Source organism: Neoarius graeffei, chromosome 3, assembly GCF_027579695.1.
Source record: "Neoarius graeffei isolate fNeoGra1 chromosome 3, fNeoGra1.pri, whole genome shotgun sequence".
Taxonomy (NCBI): domain Eukaryota; kingdom Metazoa; phylum Chordata; class Actinopteri; order Siluriformes; family Ariidae; genus Neoarius; species Neoarius graeffei.
This window is the reverse complement of record NC_083571.1, coordinates 99,497,918-99,516,308: the sequence shown is the minus strand read 5'-3', so window position 1 is coordinate 99,516,308 and position 18,391 is coordinate 99,497,918. Positions and strand designations below refer to the sequence as shown.

Sequence of the window (18,391 nt, the reverse complement as noted above, 5' to 3'; positions counted from 1 at the left end):
ACCAGGCAATAAAAGAAAAGGTGAGAACAGATTCTATAAAAGATTTGTAAAATAAAACCAACATAACCTTATCAACACCAAACACACTGAGCTTCCTAAGGAAGTACAAATGTTGTTGCCCCTTCTTGCAAATGACCTCAGTATTCACATCAAATTTGAGCCTATTGTCTATGATTGTGCCCAAATATTTGTACTGGTCAACCAACTCTATGTAACTTCCATTAATATCAGTCAGTGATGGAGAACAAGGTTGGTTTTTTCTAAAATCAATGACCATATCTTTTGTCTTTGAGAAGCAAACCAAGAGCTTCACTTAATGTTCACTTCATACATCAGAATGGGAAAAATTGCTAATCCTAGATGTTCACATACTTTTGCCACTCACAGATATGTAATATTGGATCATTTTCCTCAATAAATAAAAGACCAAGTATAATTTTTTTTTTGTCTCATTTGTTTAACTGGGTTCTCTTTATCTACTTTTAGGACTTGTGTGAAAATCTGATGATGTTTTGGGTCATATTCATGCAGAAATATTGAAAATTCTAAAGGGTTCACAAACTTTCAAGCACCACTGTAGTTACAAAATGTACATAAAGCCAAACCACTGGAACCCATTTTCAGCTGGCACAATTCCGCTAGTTTGGCTTTGAAAACACACACTACGCTACAAAATAGTTTATTATGGCACCAAATAGCGTGTCAAAAGGACGGCAATGTGTTATTTTGCCGTGTATATGTTCCGCTGCTATGCTGTTTTCATACACTCTTGTGGTAGTGATCACTTCCTTAGCATAGCACACCTGGAGGGAGGGTCTTTTCTCTCCGACTCACCTGGAATGCGGCTCTGTCCCATTCCGCACTGGACGAGAGAAGAGGCAGAAGAGTGAGCAATATATCGGACATTTTGTTTAGGTGAGTGTGTATTTTTATTTTGGGATCATTTCCATATGTATTAGAGATACACTACTTTATACTGATAATATAATTAGTTTGTTAAAGTCATGTATTTCCCATTTAAAGGCAGTGTAGCTATGAGGAAAGGTGATGAAAACAAGCTCAGACTGAAAATGTATTGAGTTTTCATTCCTATTACATTATTTATCTTAGCATCATTTTAATAGTTTTCAGTGCTGTTAGTGATTGTTGGTTCTGTGCGCCTTGATAGTGTTTAACAACAAAAACAGCAACAATGGAAACTTTTTTATGCCTGTGATTTAACATCTGTCTGCTAAGAGTCAAGGTCCAAGGCTGAGTTTCTTTTCATTTTTTCCTCCAGGAATAGAAACAGGTTCAAACTTGTGCCCTACAGGATAGTTTACTTCCAAAGGAGAGACTATTCAGTTACACTGCTCCTACTTCAGGATTCATTCTCAGAGATTGCAGAAGAAAAAAAAAACAAAAACATACAGCCTATATGTAATCTGTACCAAATTTATGTCAGAAAAACAAATCCTACAGCAAATTTTATTTACCCATGACTATCTGTTCTACAGATAGATAGTCATGGGTAACAACATAAGGCTACAACATAAGCAACAATATTGAAGGAAAATGCAAGTGTTAACAAGCCCCGGGAAGAGTTCGAAATAATACGGCTTGATCTGTTAACTGCTCTGTAATTATATTATATTATATTATATTATATTATATTATATTATATTATATTATATTATATTATATTATATTATATTATATTATATTATATTATCCATCCATCCATCCATCCGTTATCTGTAGCCGCGTATCCTGTTCTACAGGGTCGCAGGCAAGCTGGAGCCTATCCCAGCTGACTATGGGCGAAAGGTGGAGTACACCCTGGACAAGTCGCCAGGTCGTCACAGGGCTGACACAGACAACCATTCACACTCACATTCACACCTACGGTCAATTTAGAGTCACCAGCATGTCTTTGGACTGTGGGGGAAACCGGAGCACCCGGAGGAAACCCACGCGGACACGGGGAGAACATGCAAACTCCGCACAGAAAGGCCCTCACTGGCCGCTGGGCTTGAACCCAGGACCTTCTTGCTGTGAGGCGACAGTGCTAACCACAACACCACTGTGCCGCCCTATATTATATTATATTATATTATATTATATTATATTATATTATATTATATTATATTATATTATATGAGGAAATCAAGTGATTCATGTTCCGGGCTTTCCTATTCTTGGTCATGTCTGTGCTTGTTAGGAATTCCAGTGATGGCGGAGGTCTGCTCTCCTTCTTTCATGAGCACCCTTCACCACAGCTCAGACAACAAAGTCCAACTCTCTTTCTCTCTCTATGACCATACTTCTCATACAGTTTTCTCATTAATGAGCCTTCTTTAGTCAGTGTTTCCCAATCGCTGCTCTGCAGTGTGTAGTTTCCTTGTCCCAACATGCCAGATTCAGCTCGGATGATTAGTGCATGCTTTGAGAATTGTGTGTTAGAGCAGAGAAAACCAAAAACTGTCCAAGTTTGACAGTCTGTGCTTGGAAAATCCTGCCCAAAAGCAGCTGTTAATTGTCTCCTACAAGTTATGAAAGTATATTTATACACTTTATTACAGATGGTGCTTTCTGATTGTGATGTTTAGTGTTCGCTTTTCGTGCTTTCCAAGTTGACCTAAGATTAACTACCTCAGGTAGGGCTAAGAATTTAGTCACACTACAGGAGTAGACTTGTACTACACACTGCTAAATATTGAAAATATCTACACTCTGTGTTTGAGTTGTTGCTACGAGTACATGATACACTTGGATCAGCACAACAGCTACTAACAAGCCACTACCATATCTGTGTCACTGCCTGCTGAGAATGGCCCAAGAGCCAATAAAGTGAGTACAGTGGTGATGCTAGTGTCTGACATGCGGGTGCATAGCATGTACGTAGCATGCGGGTTACATGTGGGTCGCAATCAGTATTTGTATATCTGCATAGTGCACATTTAAGTAGCTGTATCTAATAAACAGACATAATTGTTAGAATTGCTTTGTCTGTGCGTTTTGTAATCTACTAAATCTTGGACAGAAACAAGCAAGTTGTCTTTTCTTCTATTTCTGTAGGTGAAGCCATGGACACTTCTCCTGAGTATATACAAAACTCATGGGAGCTTAAGGTCCAAGTGGATCAGAGGGAAGGAGATGAAGGCATGAGCTTTAAAATTCGGGTCAAGGGAGACCTTCACATTGGAGGACTTATGCTCAAACTTGTGGAGAAAATCAGTGAGTGCCTTTTTGTTTGCTAAATGGTTGTGTTTAAATCAAGGCTCCTCCTTCACATTCTGTCCAATAGGACTTGTTTGCCATAGGGTTTCAGTCATCTCACAGCAACAACAGAAGAAACTAAAATAATGATTTGCACAGTATTGGCATTAGTTTTATCTATAGTACAGAACTAATACGCATGCAGGTAGAGCGGTATCTACAGCAATACTAACTCCTTCTTTAAACCTTTGGGTGCGTCCATGTTTGCCTTGCATTCCTTTCAATAGCCCCTGGCTTCCTGCCACTGTCCCGCTACTGTGGTATTATTTGCAGACGTAAGGTCTGAAGTTCACCACACGAGCCAATCTGAAAGAATAGGTTATTTCAACAGAGGTGTCCAAAGCAGCCTATTTATTATCTGCATAAAGTACAGAGGTGGAAAGTAACAAACTACAGTACATAAGTGCAGTACAGTGGTGCTTGAAAGTTTGTGAACCCTTTAGAATTTCTTATATTTCTGCATAAATATGACCTAAAACATCATCAGATTTTCACACAAGTCCTAAAAGCAGATAAAGAGAACCCAGTTAAACAAATATTATACTTGGTCATTTATTTATTGAGGAAAATGATCCAATATTACATATCTGTGAGTGGCAAAAGTATGTGAACCTTTGCTTTCAGTGTCTGGTGTGACCCCCTTGTGCAGCAATAACTGCAACTAAACGTTTCCGCGAACTGTTGATCAGTCCTGCACACCGGCTTGGAGGAATTTTAGCCCATTCCTCCATACAGAACAGTTTCAACTCTGGGATGTTGGTGGATTTCCTCACATGAACTGCTCACTTCAGGTCCTTCCACAACATTTTGATTGGACTAAGGTCAGGACTTTGACTTGGCCATTCCAAAACATTAACTTTATTCTTTTTTAACCATTCTTTGGTAGAACGACTTGTGTGCTTAGGGTCGTTGTCTTGCTGCATGACCCACCTTCTCTTGAGATTCAGTTCATGGACAGATGTCCTGACATTTTCCTTTAGAATTCACTGGTATAATTCAGAATTCATTGTTCCATCAATGATGGCAAATCGTCCTGGCCCAGATGTAGCAAAACAGGCCCAAACCATGATACTACCACAACAATGTTTTACAGCTGGGATAAGGTTCTTATGCTGGAATGCAGTGTTTTCCTCTCTTGAGAGGAACCAGACTCAAAAGGGAACCCATCCTCATTTGGGTGATAACAGATAGCGTGATTATAAATAACTCACTTCTATAACAGTGTCCTATATAGTCACAAAGTATAACTGTGTAACCAGGAAAATTATTATACTTTTAACATGAAGTCTGTTCTATTGAAGTTATAAATTGTTCATTGATGGAAACTTGAGTGCAAAACTGTTCATGACAACTGCAGTCCTAAAGTTAGCAAATTAACTGTAGTCCTCAGCCATAAAAGCACAGTAGACATTTTGCGCTGAGTGCAAGCAGGGACTCTGGCAAGACTAACTACGACAGCATAACTAAAAGGGGAGAGCCAGAAGGTAACACAGACATGAGGGCACTCTGGGACATAAAGCAGCAGCCACTACACCGTCAACAAACCCAAGTGAGCCAGTAAGTGGGGGGCTGACAGCATTCATACATCCCAGTTTACCAAAACACTCTATGCCTGAGGACCCTCCAGATCTACTCCTTTACCTAATAAAACTATTAACAAAAGGCTTGACTAAACAGATATGCTTTCAGGCTCAACTTAAACACAGACTGTGTCTGATTCCCGAACACTACTTGGAAGGCTGTTCCATAACTGTGGGGCTTTGTAAGAAAAGGCTCTGCCCCCTGATGTAGCCTTCACTATAGTTTTGTCAATTGTAAATACATTTTCAAAATGGCTTGTTTACTGTTATTTGAGTAATTTTCTTGATCACCACTTTTACTTTACATATTTTAATTATTAATGAATTCATTAATGAATTATTACTATAGTCAAAGTACTTTTACTCAAGTCAGTGTGTCAGTTTGTCTTCTTTCCACCACCAGTAGAGTGACAGTAACAAGCCATGTTGATTATCTCTCTGAATGGAATTTTAAAATGTAACTGCTGATTTGATCTAATGTTCAGGTCAAGTTCTTCTTGAATTTGTATGATTTTTTAAATGAAATAATAGTTATTCTTTGGCTGTATTACATTTTATTAGCATGTATTATTGTTCCTGTCAAAGCTGACTCTTCTGAATCAGTTGGTACTTCTTTTGGGAAAGTTGATCACTGTGACTGACTCATCCACCTCAGTTCTAAGTCACTGGTCAGGATCATATGATTTAATGACATCATTACAAGTCATCACTTTGAGACATCTTGTAATTTCCTGTTTGCTGCACCCCACCCCATGTTTATGCCAAAGTGTTGATATTCTGTCTGTGTACTTGAGAATTGCGTAATACTTTAACCACTCAAGATCGGTTCATCTATTAAATGGCTATGTTCCGTGTGATATTCAGGTACGGAGTCTGTAAATAGAATACAAATTAACCCCTTGAACACACAATGTGGTAGTGAATTTAGACTGCAAGATGGATAACTGAATAGGAAGTTGTGAATTAAGGGGCTAAAGTGCTGTGTTTTGTGGCAGAGGCTCCCCAGGACTGGTCAGATCATGCTCTCTGGTGGGAACAGAAGAACTGCTGGCTACTAAAAACCCACTGGACACTGGATAAATATGGTGTGCAAGCAGATGCTGACCTCCGCTTCACCCCTCAACATAAAGCTCTGTGTCTGCAGCTACCCAATATGAAGACTGTCAAACTGACAGTCAGCTTCTCAGCAGTGGTCTTCAAAGCTGTAGCAGAAGTCTGCAGAACACTCAGTAAGTGTAGAAATATAAGGATATAATACAGTGTCTTGCAAAAGTATTCATCCCCTTCAGTTTTGTTGCATTACAAGCTGGAATTAAAATGGATTTTTATTTATTTATTTATTTTTTTTTTTTTTGGGGGGGGGGGGGGGGGTTTAGCGCCAATTGATTTAAACAACATGCCTACAACTTTCAAGGTGAACATTGTTGTTTTATCGTGACACAAACAATAATTAAGATGAAAAAAACAGAAATGTGGAGTGTGCATAGGTATTCACCCCCCCCTCCCCCAGTCAATACTTTGTAGAGCCACCTTTTGCTGCAATTACAGCTGCAAGTCTCTTGGGGTATGTCTTTATTAGCTTAGCACATCCAGCCACTGGGATTTTTGCCCATTCCTCAAAGCAAAACTGCTCCAGCTCCTTCAAGTTAGATGGGTAGCGTTGGTGTACAGCAATCTTCAAGTTATGCCACAGATTCTCAATTGGATTGAGGTCTGGGCTTTGGCCATTCCAAGACATTTAAATGTTTCCCTTTAAACCACTCCAGTGTAGCTTTAGCAGTATGTTTAGGGTCATTGTTCTGCTGGAACTTGAACCTTCGTCACAGTCTCAAACCTCTGGCTGACTCAAACAGGTTTACCTCCAGAATTGCCCTGTATTTAGTGCCATCCATCTTTCCTTCAGCCCTGACCAGCTTTCCTGTCCCTGCAGATGAAAAATATCCCCACAGCATGATGCTGCCACCACCATGCTTTACTGTAGGAATGGCATTCTCAGGGTTTGTGCCACACATGGCATTTCCCATGATGGCCGAAAAGATCAATTTTAGCCTCATTTGACCAGAGAATCTTCTTCCATGTGTTTGGGGAGTCTGCCAGATGCTGTTGGGTAAACTCCAAACGTGTTTTCTTAAGCAATTACTTTTTTCTGGCCACTCTTCCATAAAGCCCCACTCTGTGGAGTGCATGGCTTAAAATGGTCCTATGGACAGATACTCCCATCTCCACTGTGGATCTTTGCAGCTCCTTCAGTGTTATCTTTGGTGTCTTTGTTTCATTTCTGATTAATGCCATCCTTGCCTGGTCTGTGAGTTTTGGTAGGTGGCCTTCTCTTGTCAGGTTTGTAGTGGTGCCATATTCTTTCCATTTTGATATAATGGTGCTCTGTGGGATATTCAGAGTTTGGGATATTTTTTATAACCCAACCCTGATCTATACTTCTCCACAACTTTGTCTCTGACCTGTTTGGAGGCTCCTTGGTTTTCATGTTGCTTGCTTAGTAGTGTTGCAGAATCAGGGTCCTTCCAGAACAGGTTGATTTATACAGACATCATGTGACAGATCATGTGACACTTCAATTGCTCACAGGTGGATCTTAATCAACTCATTATAGTATGTGACTTATGAAGTGAATTGGTTGGACCAGCTCTTATTTAGGGGTTTCATACAAAAGGGGGTGAATACCTATGCACACTTCAGATTTCTGTTTTTTCATCTTAATTATTGTTTGTGTCACAATAAAAAAAAAACAATTTTCTCCTTAGAAGTTGTCAGCATGTTGTGTAAATCAAATGGTGCTAACCCTCCAAAAATCCATTTTAATTCCAGCATGTAATGCAACAAAACAAGACAAACATCAAGGGGGCTGAATACTTTGCAGGACACTGTATCATTAGATTTCTTGGTGATTAACTTGGATGTATGCATTCATCTTAGACATAAGAAGATCTGAGGAGTTGTCCCTCCTGAAACCACCGGATGATCCAAAAAAGAAAAAGAAAAAAGACAAGGCTAAGGAGATAGATGACATCATAACCATGGATGTTATTGGTGGGACAGGTAATTTAACCAGGGTGAAGTTACCCTTTCATTGCTTATACAAGTGTTCATAAATGAAGAATCAAACAATTACTCTAAATACTCATCAGGCACCTGATTTCGGAGGACAAGCAATAACGAGGAAATATAAATAAATTCCCACAGTTAATGCTTGCAAACATTTGATACAGACACCAATAGATGTCTTCCCCAGTGATGCTCTGCCAGGGTTGTAATGCAGCTGCTTGTTTCGATTTTTTTTTTCTTCATTTCAATTAATGATACTTACTGCATTTTTGGTCAGATGGTTGACATGGCCCATCAAAGTGGTGTGTTGTGCAAAAAAAGTGTTTAGGCCTGTGTATTTCCAATTAGTTCTCAGTCTGTTGCTTCAACCTGGTTCAGTAATTATGATTCTCAAAAGGCATATGCATTAGTCAAGGCCAGCTTTGGGGTATGGTGAGAATTTCAATGACTAGGTTTTGGACTACAGTCACAATCTATTTGATGCCTGTGTCTATAAAATGCATATGTGATAGACACAATGCAATGTAATACTCAGTATGCATAATTATTATATATATGGGACACTTTTTCGAATGGAATAGAAACATGTATTCTATTCCCTTTTAGCAGGTTCCATTCATTTGCTTTGATAGCATGTAATATTGTTATCATATCGCTTATCCTACATGTATTACATCACTCTACCCAGTGGAGAATGAGCATTGAATACGGTTTACGATATTGCACGGTCGTCAAGACAAGATGAGGTCACACGTCGGAAACGTAAAACTTCCGCGCTAGGGTTAGACATAAAACTTCCGCGCTAGTGAGCAATTGTGACAATTTGTAAACAAAATGGCTGCCAGGTTTGCTTTGTTAAATATGGAAGATTTTGAGAGAATTTTGAAAGAGAAAGACACGTTGAACACCCGAAAGGAATGTGTATATATAATAATAATAATAATAATAATAATAATAATATTGGCTGGCTTTTTTCATGGTATATCAGAGATATTCCATTCAGCTTACATGATATTGAACTTGTCTTCGACTCATTCAGTATCATGCTAGCTGAATGGAATGTATCTAATATACCACTCGACGCCAGCCAATATTATTTACATATGCTGTACTCATTTTTAGTATGTTAATAAATGACAGAAGCTCTGTTATTGTGTGCAGTTGGAACTGGCCACTACAGTAAGACCATGACAGCAACCTATGACCCTGATAATGGGATCCCAATGACTTCCACAAGCATGTGGTTTGGAGAAAACCCTCTCAGTTCAAGCCAGCTTAACATGTCTCCAGATGAGCTGGCCAAAATGTATCAGCCTCTCAGTATGGAGGACAAAGCTGCCATCAATGCAGGGTAAGAGTTCATCAAAACCAAACTGATTCAAATACAGTAATGCAGTCAGAGGTACAGCAATATATTAAGAGATACAGTGATAGGGTGAATATAATTAATATGCTGGTAGGCATGGTACTCCACCAGTTTTGGCGGCTTAACCATTGGTTAAAGCTAGACTGCCTTTCAGAATTTTCAAGTTTAGGTCATGAAAAGAATTTTCCCTGACACCCAATTATTTTTGTTTAGTGGACCGAAAGCTACTGAATTTGAATCACAGGCATTCAATTTTATTAGTTTTTTTAATGGAACAATTAATGAATTTAGGGCCACATGGCCCTAAATTCTCCACTATTATTTCTTGTTTCACCATGATGCAATACAAGAGACTACATCATGCATCACATGGTGGGCTTTCCCCATTCATGCAAGGCATTGTGGGATACAAATTTGAAACAGGAGAGAAAAATGGAGGATGTGAATGAAGCGTGAAAGACCAACTACAGTAACAGAAAGTGAGAAGAAAAGACATTATGGTGCGAAGGAAAGGAAACGCAGGACCAAACTAATAAATATTGGTGGTCAGCGAGCACCTCGGTGTGATCAGCTGTTCGTTTAGCAACAGAATGATGTAACTATCAGTGCATGGCCAAGGTAAACCTGTAGATGGCAGTAATGCAACACTGGATGCCAGCTGCCGTAAAACCCAAAAGAAGAAGACGACGCCGACGAAAGGTAAACATGTGCATGCGCACATGGACTTCCTCTGCCTGCTTGACTGCACGAAGAGAGCGATTTCATGCACATTATTTGCTCAGGAATCCCCTCAAATTAAATAACTTCCCAGCCACAGAATGGCCTGGGGTTTTTTTGTTTCGTTGTTTTTGTTTTTTTAGATATTACAGAAATAAACATATATCACAATGACCAAATTTCAGATGGAACTACATTTCACCGGTTTTATGAAATCGAAAGGCCGTCTAGCTTTAATGTCTTTTTAGTCAGTAACTTAGAAGATTGTTACTCATATATGAAAGGAAATAAGTGAGCACTCGTTTGAATCAAACACAATTGCCATTGCAAGATAGCACCATTCTTATTCTTAATGTAACTATTTACTTATAACAAGTAAATATTATTATTTGATCATAACATAAAATTAACACTATGTTATATAGATGTCTACTGATGTTTTTAGTAACCATTTTAGTGTACATGTCAAACTAGCATGAAAAAAAACATACTATTATCTTAAAACCAACATAAAATTCCATTAAAAATCCCAAAACATAGGTAGTGCCGTGGTTAGCACTGTCTCCTCACAGCAAGAAAGTCCTGGGTTCGAGCCCAGCGGCCGACGAGGGCCTTTCTGTGTGGAGTTTGCATGTTCTCCCCATGTCTGCGTGGGTTTCCTCCGGGTGCTCCGGTTTCCCCCACAATCCAAAGACATGCAGGTTAGGTTAACTGGTGGTTCGAAATTGATCGTAGGTGTGAATGTGAGCGTGAATGGTTGTTTGTCTCTATGTGTCAGCCCTGCGATTATTTGGCTACTTGTCCAGGGTGTACCCCGCCTCTTGCCCATAGTTAGCTGGGATAAGCTCCAGCTTGCCTGCGACCCTGTACAGGATAAGCAGCTCCGGATAATGGATGGATCCCAAAGCATATGAGCATTATTGTAGAGGAAATGGGAGCCTGGGATTAGAGAGAGTGCAGGAATTCTCATAAAATGAAAATATAAACCAAACACCAACTGTTCATAGTACTGCAGTCTTCTCACAGACACAGCAGGATGTTGTTGGAGAGATTCTTGTGCTCTGCTCTCATGCATTCAGCATCTTGCTGCAAGACACACAGCGTACAAATCAGCCAGTGTTAATCACACACAGTTGTATGCATTCATTCATTACCCACTCATTCTCGGCAGCGACTCCTGTTCCTCCTCCTCTTATTCACAGCCAGTGCTGTAAGATTTTGCCATTAAAATATCTGTTTCTTGATATTTTTTTCAGCATACAGTTACAGGACTATTCTTTTCAGGTCTCATGAAAGGATTAAGATAAGGAAAGATTTCAGCTCAGAAAGTTATACAGTGGTCAACCATGGACAAAAAAAAAGACTAGAAAAAAACTGACTAGACTGTAAAACACAGTTATTTTTTTCATGATAATTGTTTATTAAATGATAATAATGATAATGCAATAATCCTGTTAGTTTTACTACTAAAACCAAGTGGGTATTTTTGGCAGTTGGCTGGATTCCTCAAGCTCTCTAATGGAGCAGAACATCCAAGACAATGACAGACTCTTACTGCGCTTCAAGTACCACTGTTTCTTTGACCTTAATCCAAAGGTAAGGTTATATTTCATATTTATTCTGAATTGTTTTGCTTGCTTTTATTGAATACATACTCAATTTCTCCAGTTTTATTTTTTTTTATTATATTAGCCACATGGCGGCACAGTGGTGTAGTGGTTAGCGCTGTCGCCTCACAGCAAGAAAGTCCGGGTTCGAGCCCCGTGGCCGGCGAGGGCCTTTCTGTGCGGAGTTTGCATGTTCTCCCCGTGTCTGCGTGGGTTTCCTCCGGGTGCTCCGGTTTCCCCCACAGTCCAAAGACATGCAGGTTAGGTTAACTGGTGACTCTAAATTGACCGTAGGTGTGAATGTGAGTGTGAATGGTTGTCTGTGTCTGTGTGTCAGCCCTGTGATGACCTGGCGACTTGTCCAGGGTGTACCCTGCCTTTCGCCCGTGGTTAGCTGGGATGGGCTCCAGCTTGCCTGCGACCCTGTAGAAGGATAAAGCGGCTAGAGATAATGAATATTAGCCACATCTATAGCTTGTTTGACATTACCACTGACATCTACTTTAGCACATTTTCACTTATTGAAAAGAAACTGGAAAACCTGTTTATTTGAAACTCACTTTTCATTGAAATCCAGGGCAGTTAGTGATTTCAGTCAATAAACATAAAACTCACAACGATATAAATTCAAGCATACATCCATTACAAGGAGCGTAGAGGACGAGTGTGATGAGAATGTCTTAGCAAATGGGTTCGTGTGTTTTGGTTTGTTTTTTGTTTGGTTTTTTTGTTTTATGAAATTATTGTTTCTGGTTATCTCTTATATGATAACCATGAAGCCATGGCCTAATGGTTAGAGAAGAAGCTTTGGGACCAAAAGGTCACTGGATTGATTCCCTGGACCAGCAGGAATGGCTGAAATGCCCTTGAGCAAAGCACCTAACCCCTAACTGCTCCCCAGGCTTGTCTGGATATGTTGCATGTCACTCTGGATAAGACCATCTGCTAAATGCCATTAATGTTATGTAATGTAATCAGAGGTGGACAAAGTACCCAACTTCATTACTTAAGTCAAAGTACAGATCCCACTGGTCAAATGTCACTCCAATACAAGTGAAAGTTCATCTCATCTCATCTCATTATCTCTAGCCGCTTTATCCTGTTCTACAGGGACGCAGGCAAGCTGGAGCCTATTCCAGCTGACTACGGGCGAAAGGCGGGGTACACCCTGGACAAGTCGCCAGGTCATCACAGGGCTGACACATAGACACAGACAACCATTCACACTCACATTCACACCTACGGTCAATTTAGAGTCACCAGTTAACCTAACCTGCATGTCTTTGGACTGTGGGGGAAACCGGAGCACCCGGAGGAAACCCACGCGGACACGGGGAGAACATGCAAACTCCGCACAGAAAGGCCCTCGCCAGCCACGGGGCTCAAACCCAGGACCTTCTTGCTGTGAGGCGACAGCGCTAACCACTACACCACCGTGACGCCCCACAAGTGACAGTTGTCCAGTCAAATTTTTACTTAAGTACTGAAGTACTTGCTTTTAAAAATACTTAAGTATTAAAAGTACATTTTCTGTCAATGCATTGTTGTATTATTGCCACAACGCTTACAATACCTAATGCTGTGACCAAAGACAGAAATGTGAATTCACAAAATGAACGCATGCTGTGCCATCATGGTGGTTTAACGTTAAGCTAGCTAGTCAGTGAATCTCCACCTGACATGCTAGCAAATGCTATTCAAACTTGAAATCTTATTGGGTAGCTAACGCTACTAGAAAAGAAAGATTTCTACATTCTGTTTATTTGGCAAGATTATGGTAAAACATATTTCTGAAAGGACTTCAGATAAGTTAATGTTATTCATGTTAGCGTAACTCTGTTTTTACCTGCTAACAGTGTCCAAGTTAACTAGCTATGTGTTAACTTGTTATTAGCTGTGAACAAGGCTGTAGCAACTTAACGGGCAAATCCATAGAAAGTCATTTGACTAACCAGACTGCATAGCTATTGCAACATTATCACTGGCTCTAAAAGCACAGACAACTTCGTTGCAAGCTGTCTCTTGGAATAAAACATTTACATACCTCAATATGCTTCCGCAGGTTGGACGGCGAGTTTTTGTAGGCTGTGATGTGGTTCATTTTCGGCAAACATTTAAAACGAAACGAATCTTTAATCCTTTCAGAAAACTGAAACATGGGTTCTAGATATGGCCACGGGTGTGTGCATTCTCCAGAAGAACTGCCCCCTTCCATTCTGCCATCAACTGATCGTGTCAAATAACGCTGCTGAGAAATAATTGAGCTTGATTTTATACAGTCTATGGACGTGACGTGACCCTAGTGATGACTGATAGGCTGTCTCAGTGTCACCTGCGAAAAAACAATCACGTTTTAGAAAAGAAAAGAAAAACACATCTACTTTCAAAGCTGCTTCATAGTAACGAGCAATGAGGACCTTGGTAGAAATGTAGTGGAGTGAAAAGTACGATATTTGCCTTTCAAATGTAGTGAAGTTAAAGTCCTAAGTTTCCAAAAAAATAATACTCAAGTAAAGTACAGATACTCAATAAGTGTACTTAAGTATAGTACTTAAGTAAATCTACTTCGTTACCGTCCACCTATGAATGCTACAGGTGGCATTTTCCTTCAAATGATGTGACTGTAAACCAACAGTAAACAGGTATCTGATACAAAAGAGTGTAACTAGTTTTATAAAGTTATTTTGTTTATCCTTTACCCCAGTATGATGCAGTAAGGATTACACAGCTGTATGAACAGGCACGCTGGACCATTCTGCTGGAGGAGATTGAGTGCACTGAAGAGGAGATGCTGATGTTTGCCTCTCTGCAGGTGCCATACTCTCACACACATTATAAGCCTCATATACTGTATGCTTCTAGGTCCTGGCATATCTCTGAAAAATTGCTCCAAACACAACGGTTCATTCGTAACAGTAACATTGATATTTAATCATGCAGTGCAGATTTATGAGGATTACATGTATGAAAATGTGGTTAAAATCCTGTAGCATGCTTATAGTGTGTAAATAAGCCAACCCTGTATTGTATTGCATCTTTTTTGCTCTAAAAGTTGCAAGATATACAGGCCTTTGTGTGGCTGTAGGCGTAGGTTTTTCATCAGGTTGAGTTAGACAAGCTTTATGCACGGAATGTCAGGGAACGTGTCAGAACAAAGAAAATGAGGAGAGTATAGTGAGCAGGATTCCCGCAAGCAACATGCAGCGGGATTTTAAAAACTGGCTTAGCAAGAAGACACAAATATACCATAGAAGATACAGTGACTTGCAAAAGTATTCATCCCCCTTGGTGTTTGTCCTGTTTTGTCACATTACAAGCTGGAATTAGAATGGATTTTTTGGGGGGTTAGCACCATTTGATTTACACAACATGCCTACAACTTTAAAGGTGCACATTGTTTGTTTGTTTGTTTGTTTGTTTGTTTATTATTGAGACACTAATAATAATTAAAATGAAAAAACAGAAATCTGGAGTGTGCATAGATATTCACACCCCCAGAGTCAATACTTTGTAGAGCCACCTTTTGCTGCAATTCCAGCTGCAAGTCTCTTGGGGTATGTCTCTATTAACTTAATACATAATAGAGACATACCCCAAGAGACTTGGGCTTTTTGCCCACTCCTCAAGACAAAACTGCTCCAACTCTTTCAAGTTAGATGGATTGCGTTGGTTTACAGCAATCTTCAAGTTATGCCACAGATTCTCAAATGGATTGAGGTCTGGGCTTTGATTAGGCCATTCCAAGAAATTTAAATATTTCCCATTAAACCACTCCAGTGTAGCTTTAATAGTATGTTTAGGGTCATTGTCCTGCTGGAACTTGAACCTTCCTCCCAGTCTCAAACCTCTGGCTGACTCAAACAGGTTTTCCTCCAGAATTGCCCTGTATTTAGTGCCATCCATCTTTCCTTCAGCCCTGACCAGCTTTCCTGTCCCTGCAGATGAAAAATATCCCCACAGCATGATGCTGCCACCACCATGCTTCACTGTAGGAATGCTGTTCTCAGGGTGTTGGGTTTGCGCCACACATGGCATTTCCCATGATGGCCAAAAAGATCAATTTTAGTCTCATTTGACCAGAGAATCTTCTTCCATGTATTTAGGGAGTCTGCCACATGCAGTTGGACAAACTCCAAACATGTTTTCTTAAGCAATTACTTTTTTCTGGCCACTCTTCCATAAAGCCCCGCTATGTGGAGTGTACGGCTTAAAGTGGTCCTATGGACAGATACTTGCATCTCCGCTGTGGATCTTTGCAGCTCCTTCAGTGTTATCTTTGGTGTCTTTGTTTCATCTCTGATTAATGCCCTCCTTGCCCGGTCTGTGAGTTTTGTTGGACGGCTTTCTCTTGTCAGGTTTGTAGTGGTGCCATATTCTTTCCATTTTGCTATAATGGTGCTCTGTGGGATATTCAAAGTTTGGGATATTTTTTATAACCCAACCCTGATCTATACTTCTCCACAGCTTTGTCTCTGACCTGTTTGGAGGCTCCTTGGTTTTCATGTTGCTTGCTTAGTATTGTTACAGAGTCAGGGTCCTTCCAGAACAGGTTGATTTATACAGACATCATGTGACAGATCATGTGACAGATCATGTGACAGTTTGATTGCACACAGGTGGATTTTAATTGACTAATTGTGTGACTTATGAAGTGAATTAATTGGACCAGCTCTTATTCAGGGGTTTTATACGAAAGGTAACATAACAGTTGTTGTACACATGGTTACAGTTGATGTTCTGATATCACTTACATTATTGCAGCCATCAGTCATTTTGTCATAAGCCAATCATGTTTTCTCATTCTTGAAGTTATTAAGACAAAAAAAAAGCTTATCATGGTACCAAGAAGCCAGAAACCGCAAAGGACCATGCTGCTACAAAAATTAGTCAATGCTATCCGACCAATCAGAATCAAGAATTCAACAGCACTGTGGTATCAGTATATGCAATTGGCAAGTAAACATATCGCATTTGAAATATTTGCATTTCTTCCAGTATCACATATGCAAACTGACCATGTCAGCCAAACCTCTGGACCACTCTAATGAGCCTGAGATTGATGAAGTGGAAGCAGCCCTCTCTAATTTAGAGACCACGCTTGAAGGACGGAGCACAGACAAAATTCTGGTATGCATGAGCTTTTAAAATCGCTGCTAGTGTTTCATTGTCACTCTTTGTCTTTCTGTGCAGTACTATTTTCAGATCTCATTCATCTCATTATCTCTAGCCGCTTTATCCTTCTACAGGGTCGCAGGCAAGCTGGAGCCTATCCCAGCTGACTATGGGCGAAAGGCGGGGTACACCCTGGACAAGTCGCCAGGTCATCACAGGGCTGACACATAGACACAGACAACCATTCACATTCACACCTACGGTCAATTTAGAGTCACCAGTTAACCTAACCTGCATGTCTTTGGACTGTGGGGGAAACCGGAGCACCCGGAGGAAACCCACGCGGACACGGGGAGAACATGCAAACTCCGCACAGAAAGGCCCTCGCCGGCCCCGGGGCTCGAACCCAGGACCTTCTTGCTGTGAGGCGACAGCGCTAACCACTACACCACTGTGCCGCCACTATTTTCAGATGTCCGATATTTAATTATATTTAACTTCTTTCTGTCTTTAGGAAGACATCACAGATATTCCCAAGTTGGAAGACACTTTGAGACTATTTAGGTGAGCGAAGGTTATTCGAGGGAACTTATTGTGTGTCTTATGGTTGTGTTAATGATTAGTGGATCATTCTGCCTTTTTATTTTGCAGGCCCAAGCGACTACTACGAGCATTCAAAGAGTACTGGTTTGTGTTTCGAGACACCACCATTTCCTATTACAAAAACAAAGAGTCAGCCAATGGGGAGCCAATTGAACTGCTACACTTACCAGGTAACAGCATCATATACCGTTTGTGTTAAAATGTCTAAATGATTTCCTCTGCAGTCAAATTGTTCATTAAACAAACGTTATGTAGGCTGTGAAGTTGTTCCAGACGTCAACGTGACAGAAAAGAAGTTTGGCATCAAACTTTTGCTGCCTGTTGCAGATGGAATGAACGAGGTGTATATTCGCTGTGACAATGTGAGTTGGCTCAGGTTTTAGTGTACAATAGGTCCGTTTTATGCATATAAATAAGTGCAATTTGTTCATATTCAGTATACACCACAATTTAAAAATTTCCCAAATTTGAAGTCTCTTTCCCTCGCCTTATTTACATATTAATTAACTGTATTAAAGGAGACACAGTATGCCAGGTGGAAAGCTGCCTGCATCCTGGCATCTAAAGGCAAGACGATGGCCTACAGCTCATACCGCACAGAGGTGAAGAACATCCAGTCCTTCCTGCAGATGAAGAGTTTAGCACCCCCACCTGGCCATGCTGCTCCAGATGTGGACTCCATGGGCATGAATGCAGAATGCTTTGTCTCTCCACGATACACCAAAAAATACAAGGCCAAACAAGTAAAGAAGGCTTTAATACGTGGTCACTATCATAATGCAACACTACCAAATCAGATTCATGTAATGAACAGCATGTGACTTTAAATACACTCTTCAGAAAGGTTCTGTATATTGGTCTAAACTTCCTAAAGGTGTTCTATTGTAGAGCCCTTTCTGAAAGACAAACCCTTTTTATGGGGGTTCAGAGGGACAACAGGAAAAGCCTTTGACCAGATTTTACCTTTTTTTTCCCTAAGAGTTACCTATGAGTATCAAAAATGCAAATAATATGAAAATCTTATATCAGATTCTAGGCAAGGAGCATAATGCAAAAATATACATTTTACATCATGGAGTAATTTT

General features: G+C 40.2%; 1 protein-coding gene across 2 annotated transcripts in view; it reads left to right on the top strand.

The window, feature by feature from the left end:
* Positions 1 to 810: 810 nt before the first annotated feature.
* Positions 811 to 18,391, top strand: part of fermt1 (FERM domain containing kindlin 1) — a 29,440-nt gene continuing 11,859 nt past the window's right edge. Inside the window, exons 1-12 of one of the 2 annotated variants that reach the window (XM_060917762.1) lie at positions 811 to 915; positions 3,058 to 3,216; positions 5,834 to 6,067; positions 7,773 to 7,895; positions 9,063 to 9,252; positions 11,478 to 11,580; positions 14,296 to 14,403; positions 16,587 to 16,718; positions 17,218 to 17,267; positions 17,355 to 17,476; positions 17,562 to 17,668; positions 17,825 to 18,049. In XM_060917762.1, coding sequence (XP_060773745.1) covers positions 3,066 to 3,216; positions 5,834 to 6,067; positions 7,773 to 7,895; positions 9,063 to 9,252; positions 11,478 to 11,580; positions 14,296 to 14,403; positions 16,587 to 16,718; positions 17,218 to 17,267; positions 17,355 to 17,476; positions 17,562 to 17,668; positions 17,825 to 18,049 — 1,545 coding nt within the window. In that variant the 5' untranslated portion in view covers positions 811 to 915; positions 3,058 to 3,065. Of the gene's footprint in view, positions 916 to 2,660; positions 2,830 to 3,057; positions 3,217 to 5,833; positions 6,068 to 7,772; positions 7,896 to 9,062; positions 9,253 to 11,477; positions 11,581 to 14,295; positions 14,404 to 16,586; positions 16,719 to 17,217; positions 17,268 to 17,354; positions 17,477 to 17,561; positions 17,669 to 17,824; positions 18,050 to 18,391 lie in introns of those variants that run through there. The other variant, XM_060917763.1, reaches the window with a different exon arrangement.